This window comes from Rhinatrema bivittatum, chromosome 5 (genome assembly GCF_901001135.1).
Source record: "Rhinatrema bivittatum chromosome 5, aRhiBiv1.1, whole genome shotgun sequence".
Classification (NCBI taxonomy): Eukaryota; Metazoa; Chordata; class Amphibia; order Gymnophiona; family Rhinatrematidae; genus Rhinatrema; species Rhinatrema bivittatum.
The window spans coordinates 27,526,628-27,541,478 of NC_042619.1; the positions used below are offsets into that span (position 1 = coordinate 27,526,628).

Below are 14,851 nucleotides of genomic sequence, written 5' to 3' on the forward strand. Positions count from 1 at the left end.
CAGCTCCCTCCCTGCATTACTAGTGAGAGGCTGGCTTCACAGACAGGGGGGAGCTGCCTGACCCTCACTCCTGACTTCCCCCATGTCCCAGCTAGTGAATGGTGTGTGGGTGAGGGGGGGGGGGAGGATGGTGAAGTCTGAGACAGCTCCCTCCCTGCATTACTAGTGAGAGGCTGGCTTCACAGACAGGGGGGAGCTGCCTGACCCTCACTCCTCCGGGGTATTGTGATCTTCCTGCACACAGTGCCCTATCCCTGATACCAGGGGTGTTGTGATCTTCCTGCATGCAGTGCCCTATCCCTATTAATACCAGGAGTGTTGTGATCTTCCTGCATGCAGTGCCCTATCCCTATTAATACCAGGAGTGTTGTGATCTTCCTGCATGCAGTGCCCTATCCCTGATACCGGGATGTGTGCAAGAAGATCACAACACCCCCGGTATCAGGAATAGGGCACTGTGTGCAGGAAGATCACAACACCCCCAGTATCAGGAATAGGGCACTGTGTGCAGGAAGATCACAACACCCCTGGTATTAGGGATAGGGCACTGTGTGCAGGAAGATCACAACACTCCTGGTATTAATAGGGATAGGGCACTGTGTGCAGGAAGATCACAATACCCCTGGTATCAGGGTTAGGGCACAAGTTCTAGTCACATTGACTGATCTCATTACTTGTTTTGTCAAGCTACCAACTGTTTCCATTTCCCATCCCCCATATACTGTCAGTAGGAAACTTGGTAACATGAATAAATAAGAGGGCAGCCAATAGGAATACATATTCATTCCTAAACTGACCTTAACTGACCTGAAAAGTGTCAAATTGTATCATTTTCAGTTAGTGCGCACTAACTCCCAGTTAGTGCGCACTAACTCCCGTTAGTGCGCACTAACTCGAGTTAGTGCGCACTAATCGGAAAAAACGATTTTTAACGATTTTTTAACTAAAAAATCGTGCCTAAGACGATTTTCTTGCCCTGCCACACGATTTCTATCGTTAAGACGATATGGAAAACGATTCACATCCCTATGGGTGACGACATTGATGGAGCCCTATTGTGGAAAACTTTCTGTCAAAGTTTCTAGAAACATTTGACTGGCACACTGAGCCCACTGAGCATGCCATGATATTCTCAGCCCCAGGGGTCTCCCTTCAGTCTTCATTTTTCTGCGCTGCTGTGGGCATCGCGGAGCAGGAGCCTGTGTGAGTTTTCTCACAAATTGTCTGACTAAAAATCAGATTTAAAAAGCATTTATTCTCTCCCATATCGGGGTCTCTCGTGTTACCACCAGCTGGTGAGTAAATTTAGTCTCTTTTTTACTCTTTGGAGTAGAAATAAATTTCTCTCATTTTTTCTCTCATTTTCATCGACAGTTGTAGGTGAAAATATGGCCACAGGATTTTAAAAAGTCCCAACTATAATCGGACTATGTCCATTACAGATCCACACCTCGAGTGTGTCCTCTGCTTAGGTCAAACACACGACGTAACAACCTGTCCAAGTGTGCTGAAATGACCGTGAAGGGTCGAATGGCCAGCCAAGAAAAGATGGAACATTTATTCATCTACAACTTTTGCCTTCCTCATCGACGTCTACTCAATTGTCTCCGGCCGGAGTCTCGAAGCGCATAATACTCAAAAAACATTGTCCAGAAGGCTCGGGGGATCGTTCATCGCCTACCCCATCTGTAGCATCGATGAGGTCAGCGGCGGAAAATCGACCAAAACATCGCCATTGGCACCGACACCCATCGATCCCGGAGGCGCTTCTCTCCCCAGAGAAATCGACCACGAAATGGCCTCGACTCCAAGAAGCACCGAGGCCTTTGACGCCGAGGCCTTCACCTCCTATCGATGCACTGTTCATTGAACCTCCACAGGGCCCTGTGGAAGGACCATCAACACCTTCACCGCCACCACGTGTAGCTGCTCTGCCTGCACCAACTATCACGGAGGAATTGACAGATTTTATCCGTCCTTTAATGCTCCAAGCATCAATGCCGACATTGATACCGGTGCCTACACCAATGCCGGTGCCATCACAGATGCCGGTGCCTGCACCGATGCCAGTGCCATTACCGATGCTGGCGCCTGCACCGATGCCGGTACCAATACCGAAGTCTGCACTGACACCGAGGCGGCCATCGATGCCGATGCCTCTACCATCACCAATGCCCGGCCCAATTCCGGAACCAGTTCCGTCGATGCCAATGCCAGTACCTGGGGCCCCAGGACATCCGGAATTAGCGTTGTTCCAGCTTTTGATGAACAGAATCGACGCAATAGCCGGTGTTCTATCATCGATTCCAGCCAAGCCACAAGAAGATGTCCCTGGACGGATACCACTAGATGATCCACAGCCAGGTCCTTCAGGGCTTTTTCGACCGCCAAGGTCTTCTCCCATGTCTCCACATCAAGACGGCCCTGACGATTCCTGGGATGACAGACAAATAGATACTTCTTCTGAAGAGTTTATGTCTGATCCTTCTCCTCCAGAAGAAAGAAATAAATCTCCACCGGAGGATTTATCCTTTACAAATTTTGTTAAGGATATGGCAGACAGAAGAGGACACAAGACAACAAAAATTGTAAGTCCTACAATTCGTGGACCTCCAAAGGAAGTCTTGGCCATCCCTGTCCACGAAGTTCTGCTAGACTTACAGCACAGACTCTGGGGCATCTATGCTCAGTTCCATCCATAAATAAGAGAGTGGATACCACTTATTTGGTACAATCTGTCCCCGGATACCAGAAGTCGCAACTGCCACATCAATCAGTTGTTGTGGAGTCTGCACAAAAGAAGTCTAAATGAATAAGACCTCATTCCTCCACTCCTCCACGCAAGGATCACAGATTCCTGGACTCCTTGGGCAGGAAAATCTATCAACACAAGGATTGCATCATATCAGTTATATATGACGCAATACCAGAGAAACCTGTGGAAACAGATGCAAGATCTCTCAAATTCGTTACCACAGCAATATCAAGAAGCAGCTCAAGCCATAATCCACAAAGGGCTTGAAGCTAGTAAGCACGAAGTCCGAGCCGCTTATGACAATTTTGAAACTGCTTCCAGAGTAGCGGCCTCGGGCATAAGTGCACATCGCTGGGCATGGCTTAAGGCCTCGGACCTCAGGCCTGAGGTCCAAGAAAAATTGGTTGATTTGCCATGCGTAGGGGACAACCTTTTTGGCCCAAAGGTGCAGGATGCTGTGGCCCAATTGAAGGAACACACAGAAACCTTGCGTCAACTGTCGACAGTTCCGCAGGACTCTGCTGCATCTTCATCTCGCCGCCCTCCTAGGAAGGAGTCTTGAAGGCCTTTCTATAGGCAGAGGCATTATTACCCTCCAGCATCAAGGGGCAGATCTTCACGTCCGCAGCAAAGATCTCAGCCTAGACAATCTAGAGCTGGCTAGGCCTCAACCTCCACCGCAGATGGGACCAGCTGCAGGCTTTTGATGCCATCACCAGAGACTAAAGCCATCTCCACAACCCACAACCAGAGCTACCGGTAGGAGGCCAAGTTTCCTCCTTTTACAACCATTGGGTACAAATAACAACAGACTAATGGGTACTCTCAATAATATCCGGCTGCGGACGTGAAGATTTGCCCCTTGATGCTGGAGGGTAATAACGCCTCTGCCTATAGAAAGGCCTTCGAGACTCCTTCCTAGGAAGGCGGCGGGATGAAGATGCAGCAGAGTCCTACGGAACTGTCGACAGTTGACGCAAGGTTTCTGTGTGTTCCTTCAATTGGGCCACAGCATCCTGCACCTTTGAGCCAAAAAGGTTGTCCCCTACGCATGGCAAATCAACCAATTTTCTCTCCATTCCAAGAGATTCTCCTCCAAAACCTCTTCCACTAAGTGAAAATCACATAATTCAACTACAAGCAGAATTATCCACCCTTCTGAGAACCAGAGCTGTAGAGCCAGTGCCCCAGACTCAGCAGGGCAGAGGATTCTACTCCCGTTATTTCCTCATTCCAAAGAAAACTGGAGGCCTACGTCCCATCCTAGACCTCAGAAATCTCAACAAATTTCTGAAGAAAGAAAAGTTCAGGATGGTTTCTCTAGGCACCATGCTTCCACTTCTTCAAACAGGAGATTGGCTTTGTTCTCTGGATCTGCAAAAAGCTTACGCTCACATTCCAATATTCCCTCCTCATTGCAAGTATCTGCGCTTCATGGTGGGTCACCAACATTTCCAGTACAGAGTGTGAAAGGGTTTGAATATAAGTATAGAGGTTTCTACCAATAGCAGAATTAAAACTATTACCAGGGAATCCTGCTTGGATGAAAACCCCTTACTTAAATCCTCCCTTTTACCCTTCTTGCCTCTAGACAAGAAGTTTATTGTTTAATTTCAGAGATGTGTGTTCTTATCTACCACAGAACTTCATTCACCAATAATTCATGCAGCACAGCATGCATTTAAAATAAACCAGTCAGTTTGTAGTAAAAAATATTTTCTTTATTTCAGATAAAGAAAGGTATCAATAATAAAATCTCTAAATGACTAAGAAACATTTCTATGTTCAAATCTTAACTTTACCAGAATATATCCTACAATCAATGTGACAACCATTAATAAGGTAACTGAAAAGATTAAAATTAGGTAGATATCGACCAATGTCATCTTTTGCTTAATCCAGAAACAGAAAGAGAGGGAAAAGGATCAACAGTCCAATCCACAAACCTTCAACTGAATAAAGGCAAATGACAATATCATAAATGATCTTTGCTTTGAAATTTCAATCCGCGGCCTCTCGCCTCGCAATGGGCCCATTGCGAGGCGAGAGGCCGCGGATTGAAATTTCAAAGCAAAGATCATTTATGATATTGTCATTTGCCTTTATTCAGTTGAAGGTTTGTGGATTGGACTGTTGATCCTTTTCCCTCTCTTTCTGTTTCTGGATTATATTAGAGAGGTGGTCTGCTTCTTTGTTTGTTGATTATCTTTTGCTTAATTACATTTCTGATACATCTGCCAATCTAGATACAATAGCAATTTAAAGGTTCTCATATACTTGAATAAAAGATTTTGTCTTTACCAGATATCTGAAGCAGCCCGCTCTTTTGTCTCTTTTGTCTCTCTATCCACGTGCAAGGAAAAAATCCAAAGTCACACTTTTTTTCTTTCTGTGTCTGCTTCTGGTTTTATAACCTGAAAAATCTTTTGATTCTTTGATCCAGAGTAACTGTATCTTTTCTATCAATACATCTATCTTTTTTAGCCTTTGAAGAACTTCAGTTCTAAAAACCTTGAATAAGGTTCAAACAATGTAATCCATATAGAATTTGGAAAATAGGAGTTTTTCTTACCCTGTGTAAAGCGGTGCCCATTTTCGGTCTTTTATTTAATGCCAAGGTGTGCCAGGCAAAAAACAATCTTTGAGTCTTTTTTTACTTTCTTTCTAGTTCTGAGAGAAGAGCGTATGCACTCCCCTCCATTCTAGGATTCACGCCTGAGTGACCAAATGGTTGAGGCCTCTCAAGGCCATAAAATGAAACATTCCTTTCCCACTAGAGATAAGGAATTAGTCATAAACAACTTCTTTTTCTTTGACAAAACTCGAACATAAGAAATTGCCATGCTGGGTCAGACCAAAGGTCCATCAAGCCCAGCATCCTGTTTCCAACAGAGGCCAAAACCAGGCCACAAGAACCTGGCAATTACCCAAACACTAAGAAGATCCCATGCTACTGATGCAGTGGATATTCCCTAAGTAAAATTGATTATTAGCCATTAATGAACTTCTCCTCCAAGAATTTATCCAAACCTTTTTTGAATCCAGCTACACTAACTGCACTAATCACATCCTCTGGCAACAAATTCCAGAGCTTTATTGTGCGTTGAGTGAAAAAGAATTTTCTTCGATTAGTCTTAAATGTGCTACTTGCTAACTTCATGGAATGTCCCCTAGTCCTTCTATTATTCGAAAGTGAAAATAACCGAATCACATCTACTCGTTCAAGACCTCTCATGATCTTAAAGACCTCTATCATATCCCCCCTCAGCCGTCTCTTCTCCAAGCTGAACAGCCCTAACCTCTTCAGCCTTTCCTCATAGGGAAGCTGTTCCATCCCCTTTATCATTTTGGTTGCCCTTCTCGAAACAACGTTTCAAATCAATTTCCTGGAACTTCGAGCTATACATTATGCTCTGCATGCGTTCAAGGACTGCCTTTCACACAAGACTGTTCTCATTCAAACGGACAGTACAGTAGCCATGTGATACCTGAACAAACAAGGAGGTACGGGCTCATATTTCCTTTGTCAAGAAGCCTCACAGATTTGAGGCTGGGCCCTAACACACTCAGGGGTAGATTTTATAATTTTGCGCGAGCGCGTACTTTTGTTCGCAAAAGTACGCTGGATTTTATAAGATACGCGCGTAGCCGCGCGTATCTTATAAAATCCGGGGTCGGCGCGCACAAGGGGGTGCACATTTGTGCAACCTGCGCACACTGAGCCCAGCACGCGCTGCCTGTTCCCTCCGAGGGGACGCGAACAAAAGTACGCGATCGCGCAAATTTTTAAAATCTACCCCGCTGAAAGCAGATGTAAATCTGCTCGCGCCAGCGGGCTGCTGGCGTGCCATCACCCGACCCGGGGGCTGGTCCGGAGGCCTCGACCACGCCCCCGGGCCGGCGCCTCGCCCCCGGGCCCGCCCCCAAAACGCCGTGCCACGCCCCCAAAATGCCGCATCATTTGCGGCATGCCCCGACATGCCCCTTTAATGAAGCCCCGGGACTTACGCGCATCCCGGGGCTCTGCGCGCACCGGCGGCCTATGCAAAATAGGCACGCCGGTGCGCGAGGGCCCTGCGCATGTAAATCCGTCCGGATTTACGCGCGCAGGGCATTTAAAATCCGGCCCTCAATGTTTCTCCAAGCCACTTATCTGGCAGCCATTCACAACGTAGTGGCAGATCGACTCAGTCGTCAATTCCAGCCACACGAGTGGTCCCTGGATCCCTTAGTAGCGACCAGGATATTTCAACTTTGGGGGCAACCAACAATAGACCTCTTTGCATCACACCTGAATCACAAAGTGGACAAGTTCTGTGCTCTGCACAGGCAGAAACACCAGCCAACCAAGGACGCCTTTCCTCGCCCTTGGAACTCAGGCCTTCTATATGCGTATCCTCTGATACCGCTGATAACCAAAACTCTAGTGAAGCTACAACAGGACAAGGGGTCCATGATACTCATAGCCCCATATTGGCCTCGACAAGTATGGTTTCTCACACTTCTAGACCTTTCGATCAGAGATCCAATTATACTGGGTGTAGCCCCCACTCTCATAACTCAGGATCAGGGCCAGTTGCGCCATCCCAACCTTCAATCCCTATCTCTGACAGCATGGATGTTGAAAGCTTGATTTTACAACCACTCAATCTTTCAACCAATGTATCTCAAGTGCTTATAGCTTCACGTAAACCTTCAACACGAAGGAATTATTCTTCAAAATGGAAAAGGTTTACTGTGTGGTGCATGCAAAAGAGTACTGACCCTTTCTCCTGCCCCACAGCTTCTCTGCTGGACTATTTATGTCATCTGTGGGACTCTGGTCTCCAGACCTCATCTGTCAGAGTACACTTAAGTGCAATCTCAGTTTACCATAACAAGATGGGAGGTGCACCAATATCCATACAACCTCTTGTCAGTAGATTTATGAGAGGTTTAACTCAACTTAAACCACCAATTAGGCCACCAGTGACAGAATGGAACCTAAATCTGGTCTTAACAAGACTCATGCGTTCTCCTTTTGAACCCATGACTTCCTGTGATTTTAAATTTCTCACATGGAAGACTATCTTCCTCATAGCCATTACATCGGCTAAAAGGGTTAGTGAGTTACAAGCACTTGTCACGTACTCACCCTATACAAAATTCCTACATGACAGAGTGGTTCTCCGGACACATCCAAAATTCCTCCCTAAGGTAGTTACGGAATTCCACTTGAACCAATCCATAGTTTTACCCACATTCTTTCCAAGGCCTCATTCTCACCAAGGAGAACGGGCCTTACATACCTTGGACTGTAAGCGTGCACTAGCATATTACTTAGACCGCACTGCAGTCCACAGGAAATCCACTCAACTCTTTGTTTCTTTTGATCCAAACAAACTGGGTAAAGCAGTGGGTTAACATACTCTCTCCAATTGGCTAGCAGATTGCATACAGTTTTGCTATGAAAAAGCAGGCCTTCCTCTACAAGGGCGAGTAAAAGCTCATTCAGAAAGAGCAATGTCAACCTCAGTAGCACACTATCGTTCAGTGCCAATTCTTGACATATGTAAAGCAGCAACATGGAGTTCTCTTCACATGTTTGCAGCTCATTACTGTTTGGACAAAGAAGGATGACAAGATTCAGCTTACAGACAATCTGTCTTAAAGTACTTGTTTCCAGTATAATCCCAACTCCTTCTACATCCATCCTGCTATGATCTGCGGCTGCCTCATTTTCACCAACAATACTTTAGTGTTGCTTCATTACAAAATGACTCAGCCTCTAGCTTGTTAATCACCCATATGTGAGGACTAGCATCCTGCTTGTCCTGGGATAAAGCAAAATTGCTTATCTTGTAATAGGTGTCATCCCAGGACAGCAGGATGTAGTCCTCATGAAACCCACCCGCCACCCCGCGGAGTTGGGTCCAATACGTTTTATTATTTTATTTTTTGCTAAAGCTTACTGCTACATATGAGACTGAAGGGAGACCCCTGTGGCTGAGAATATCATGGCATGCTGGGCATGCTCAGAGTGCCAGTCAAAAGTTTCTAGAAACTTTGACATAAAGTTTTCCACAATAGGGCTCCATCAATGATGTCACCCATATGTGAGGACTACATCCTGCTGTCCTGGGATAACACCTATTACAAGGTAAGCAATTTTGCTTTCAAATCATCGGCTCAGTGTGCTGCAGCAGTCAAAAAAGCAAACAGAATGTTAGGAATTATTAGGAAGGGAATGGTGAATAAAACAGAAAATGTCATAATGCCTCTCTATCGCTCCATGGTGAGACTGCACCTTGAATACAATTCTGGTCGCCACATCTCAAAAAAGATTTAGTTGCAATGGAGTAGGTACAGAGAAGGGCGACCAAAATGATAAAGGGGATGGAACAGGTCCCCTATGACGAAAGACTAAAGAGGTTAGGGCTGTTCAGCTTGGAGAAGAAACGGCTGAGGGGGAGATATGATAGAGGTGTTTAAAATCATGAGAGGTCTAGAACAGGTAAATGTGAATTGGTTATTTACTCTTTCGGATAATAGAAGGACTAGGGGGCACTCTGTGAAGTTAGCATGTAGCACATTTAAAAGTAATCGGAGAAAATTTGTTTTCACTCAACGCACAATTAAACTCTGGAATTTGTTGCTAGGGGATATGGTTAGTGCAGTTGGTGTAGATGGAGTTAAAAAAGGTTTGGATAAGTTCTTGGAGAAGTCCATTAACTGCTATTAATCAAGTTGACTTGGAAAATAGCCACTACTATTACTAGCATCAGTAGCATGGGATATAGTTAGTTTATGGGTACTTGCCAAGTACTTGTAGCCTGGATTGGCCACTGTTGGAAACAGGATGCTGGGCTTGATGGACCCTTGGTCTGACCCTGTATGGCAATTTCTCATGTTCTTATGATTAATCAGCATGCGATGTGAAAAATAGCATAGGTGTGATAAATGTGTCGTGCATTGTGGAAATTACCTATGCAATGCGTGAACAGGTAAATTAGTCTAACCGTGCCCCCTTTTTTATCGAGTGTTCTATTTCTGCTTCTTCTATAGCATTTCGATGAATCTAGGCCTAAGTTAGGTGCCCAGTGATGAATAAAAATCAGTGCTAACTTTTTTTCCCACCCCTAACGCTGCATCCTTAGCCATCCACATATTAGAAACTTTAATTTATGTACTTATGGGCCAATATTTAAACAAATCTGAGAGCCTGACTGTGATGCTCCATTTTAGGTACCTAAAATTAGTAGAATTTTCAGCCAAACTTAGTCACCTAAGGTTTGGGCTGAAAATTCACCTAACTCGAGGCTCCTAAAACTGAGACTGCTAAAATTAGGCCTGCTATTTATTTGTTTACATTTAGGCACCTAAGGCCTGGATTTATCAAAATGTACTAAATATCGCATGTGATAGAAAAAGGGGCGTGTTTTATGGTAATAGACAGTTTATTGCAATTTGCGCTAATATCTATGCGAAGAGCTAAGTTACCGCAAATTGCGTTAAAGCTGTGCGATAGGGCTTCCCAAAACGGTAAACCCAGCCCACTCCCGCCTCTAACTCCTCTTTTTTTGATTTGCAACGCACCATACGTTATGGTGCTATCGCATGCGTTAAAGGCATTTTCGCATGAGTAATGGCACTTTTCGCATGCAATAAGCCCTTAACGCATGTGAAAACGCCTTATAGCATTTTGATAAATGACCCTATAAGTTAGAAAATCATCACTAGCACCTAATTTACTTCCCCAGCCCTGCCCCTGTGTCTGGTCCTACCCACTTTTTAGAGACCTAAATTTAGAGGCCTTGTGAAAATAAGCTGTTAGATTTTGGTGCTCAGCATAGGAATATTTTTATTTAGGGAGATCTAGATTTCTAACTCATGAAATTAGGCATCTAGGTTATTGAATATTGGCCCCCTAAATTTAGTGGCTCTGATCTAGTCAGTTTTTTAGGGGCTGATTTAAGCACCTAATTCCCAGAGTTTAGCACCTAAACTCTTTGAAAATTGACCATGTTGTGATATATGATTTATTGTACTGCTGCTAATGTCCCAAGATATAGTCTGATACAGCAGTTTAGGGATAATAGCATAATATATTGCCCATGAAAACTGCTAATGAAGGCAACCCCAGCAGGGAGGGAAAAAGATGTTGCTCCCTGATATTGCCCCCATTTTATATTTTTGGGATTGATGGAAGAACCTGGTGTGAGTGTTGTGGATGGCCAAGGGGGAGTTGGCACTGCCTCAAGGAGGAGCCCCACAGGTCCCCACTTTTGGCAGGCAGAGCTGGCAGAAGCAGAGGCCCAGGTGGAACTTCGCCAATACCAGCCCACGTTCTCCTTAGGTTGAGATTTCGGGTACTGGGGCTAGCTAGTCTTAGGTTTGGGCCTCTGTGGAGGTGAAGATTCATCCAGATGAAGTCGTTACAGGCCAGCACAGAGACGGAAGCATTGTCAGGGCAAGCAACGGTCAGGACAGGCAGCAGTCAGCAGGGTCAAGTTCAGGCTGCGGTCAGAGGCAGGCAGTGTTCTCGCAGAGTCGTGATTCAGGCAGTGGTCTGGGCAGGTAGCGTTCGGTCAGAAGTGGAAGCAGGCAGTGGTCAGGGGCAGCAGAGGTCAAGCAGCATTGAGATCCAATCCAAGGTCAAGCAGAGGTCCAATCCAAATCAATGCCAGAAGTCCAGTCTGAGGATTATTGTTTAGTGGATGAATTATTATTAGATGAACTGTAGCCCTTTCCACCTAGTGAAAATGAGGGTTCTGGGTCACAGTTAGAGTACTTGATGTATTGTTATTATGTATTTAATTATAATGATATATTATTTTATTGTTTTATTTTCTGATGTATTGTTTGCAGTATATTTTATGATGATGTATTGCAATATGTTTTCTATTTGTGATGTTTGTAATATGTATTGAGTACGGGTTTCCCATAAAAAGGCATGACCCAACTAATTAGAATTAGAAATACAGTTACTTAAGATTGTTCTGTTTTAGGTTTATTGGCTTATTGTACTTACATTAAATTTCAGTAAAGTATTTTTGAAAGTTGGTGCAAAGTTCATGGGTAAAACGTAGCCACAGATTTTGCAGTAACAATTTCTTTTATATCTAATAATATTTCATATTTTGTGTCTTAGGAGGTGTGCTATCACTGGCTCATAGAATCACTCTATTTTGGTTGTTGAAGTAGGTTTGGTTGTTGAAGTAGTTATTAAATCTCACTTTAGTGACTTATATTTTGAAGATGCATAGCATAAAACATTTTCTCATACCTTCAGGTGATAGACTTGACATACAATATGGTGAACCCCGTACAACTACTTCTTGCAAGATAATAGCAAAACTGTAGATGTCTCCTTTGAATGTGCCTCTTCTAGCCAGTGCTTGATCTCTTAGCAATTCAGGAGCTGTCCAAATAATTCTGAAAGACAAAAGCATTCCAAGCATAAGGAACATATATATGGGCACTAATGGAGTAGACAGTATTACTTACAGTATAATCAGCAGCATGATAACCAAATAATAGGGATGTGAATCATGTGCCCGATCGTTTTAATGATTGGGTTCGGCTGGGGGGAGAAAAAAATCTGATCGGCATGATTATTTTGGTAAAAAAATCGTTTTTCTAAACAATGCGCACTAACGCGAGTTAGTGCGCACTATCAAAAATTGTTACGTAATGGTTTAAAAGTAACATTGAGGAAATGTTTGTTAGTTAGAGGTGCGCACTAAGACACGCATGCTTGGTGCTGTCCCCCGTGGCCGTTTTGCTACCAGATATAGCACACACTAGCCAGAAAGAGAAAAAAAGTGGCAGCAGGCTGCAGCAGTGACAGTGCCAGCAGCAGCCACTAGCCAGTAGCCAGTCTAATCTCAGCCTGCTCTTTAAATTTAACCACTGTAAATATAATAAATTAATAATAAAGTTTTTTGTTTAGTTTTTCATTAGTATGTTAATGTTTTGAAGCTCAGGTTGCAAGTTTCTTTATTAAATGTTTTGTTTCACTAAAGTAGAATATAGAGAAGTACTTAATTTCATTTTATGTAAAGTTTCTTTAGTTTAATACACAAAGTACTTCATTTTATTTTATTCTACTCTAGTGAAAAAAAAGAAGTTTAGTTTAACACAGGAGCTGCAAACTTGAGCACAGTGAATTGGGAAGGGGGGAAGAGGGATGTGAAGGGGGAGACAGCCCCTGCATTCAGCAGCTCTGATTTTCTGAAGAGATCTGTCCTTCAGAGACCAGGGAGTGGGACTGCTTGGCCCTTCACCTCCCCCATTCCCTTTGTCAAGCTATTAACCGTTTCCATTTCCCAACCCCCATATATTAAACCATCACCTCAGAGGGAAGCTTGGTAACATCAATAAATAAGAGGGCAGCCATTAGGAATACATATTCATTCCTAACTGACCTTAACTGACCTGAAAAGTGTCAAATTGTATCATTTTCTGTTAGTGCGCACTAACAATGGGTACTGCGCACTAACTTCCTGTTAGCGCGCACTAACTCCTGTTAGTGCGCACTAAGACGATTATTGATTTTTTAACGATAAATCAGGGGAATTTCTATTGTTTCACACTCTTTAACGATTAATGATAATATTAAAAATATCGGACGATAATTTAAATTGTTAAAAAACGATTCACATCCCTACCAAATAATGCCAGGTAATGTCTTTCTGTGGTATATTCAAATAAGCACCTCATTATGCATTCACTAGTGCAGGATCTATCCTCAGACAACTTTACTGGTTTCTTGCCTTTTTTAGAGTTCATATAAAAAATTAATTCCTTATTTTCAAAACCTGCCATGGAATTCCTCCTAATCTGACTCCTCCGATTTCCTCTGATCTAACTCCCGTAATCTCTCTGTCACATTTAGTCACTTATGCTGTCAGGCTCCATGTTCTTTGTGACTATTCATGAGTTTCATGTCAGCAGTAACTCACTACAGGTTGCAAAGTGAAGGATTTTGATGCATACCCTGGGTGCACTGCGAAGCATGAGGCCAAATGCCGACTTAATTCAGCATCTGGGATATGCATCAAAATCCCTTAATCACATACATTGGCTAAATGTAAGGATCAAGAGAAAGTCCCGTGGTGACTTTTTGCTTTCACAATTTTTCCAGTGGAGTTTCCCCCCCCCCCCCCTTTCTGAGAGTTGTAGGGATTTGTGCTATTGCAAAACCGTGCAAGCAAACTGACTTTTGCCCAATATTGAAATCTGTGCCAAATGTCTTTGGGGTAATATAGGGCAGGAAGGGGTAAATTCACACACCTTATTCTGCTAATTGATAAATCTCAGGGTCAGCAAAACACAAATGGGGATAATATTCAGCCACTGGTCGGCTTACAAAGTTAGCTGGATAAACTTACCTGGTTAACTTTGGCAGGATATTCAGTGATTCAACTGCACCATTGAATATATCTGATTACCTTAAAGTTAACCGGATAACTTTATACAGATAACTTTAGGACTTGATCACAGTTAGCTGAATAAGTAATCCTGCTAACCCGCTGAATATCCAGCTAATTTAATTACGCTCCGGAACGACCCCTAGAGTGCTCCTACATTATCTGGCTAAACCTTAATTGGATAAGTGGCTGAAATATTAAAAAACTGGCATTTAGTAAGATAACTCACAAGTTATCCAGCTAAATGCCACTGAATATGGACCACAAATGATCTCAGATGGGGAGACAATTTCACCATACTGTAATATTATTTTGAGATGCCCTATTTGCCCTGAAGTTGTGTGGAGGTTCTGGAAATGAACTTCCTGCTTGATGTCCCGATGGTCATTTCTCATTTGTTTCAGCAAGACTTACAAGACCTAGGAGATAATTTTCACAGGAAAATGTAAATGTAACATACTATTGTAGCAATTTTCAAAAGCCCATTTACCCGCATTAAGTACACTTATCATGGGTAAAACCTATTGACAATTCAATAGGTTTTACTTGCATATTCAGGCCGATGCTATACTGTGCACTGGCTGCAGCACATGGTTTAACCCGTGACTGGATGCGCGTTTTAGATGCGCATCCATAACCCCGATGCAAAACAGGGGTTAGCGCGTCCAATTGCTCGCGTAGGTAA

The 14,851-nt window shown here is 43.5% G+C and overlaps 1 protein-coding gene across 1 annotated transcript in view; it reads right to left on the reverse strand.

Annotated features, from left to right (window-relative positions):
• LOC115092343 (retinal guanylyl cyclase 2-like) overlaps window positions 1-14,851 on the reverse strand; it is a 175,926-nt gene that overhangs the window by 70,501 nt on the left and 90,574 nt on the right. Inside the window, exon 10 of the mRNA XM_029603144.1 lies at window positions 12,021-12,169. Within this exon, the coding sequence (XP_029459004.1) occupies window positions 12,021-12,169 (149 nt within the window). The remainder of the gene's footprint in view (window positions 1-12,020; window positions 12,170-14,851) is intronic.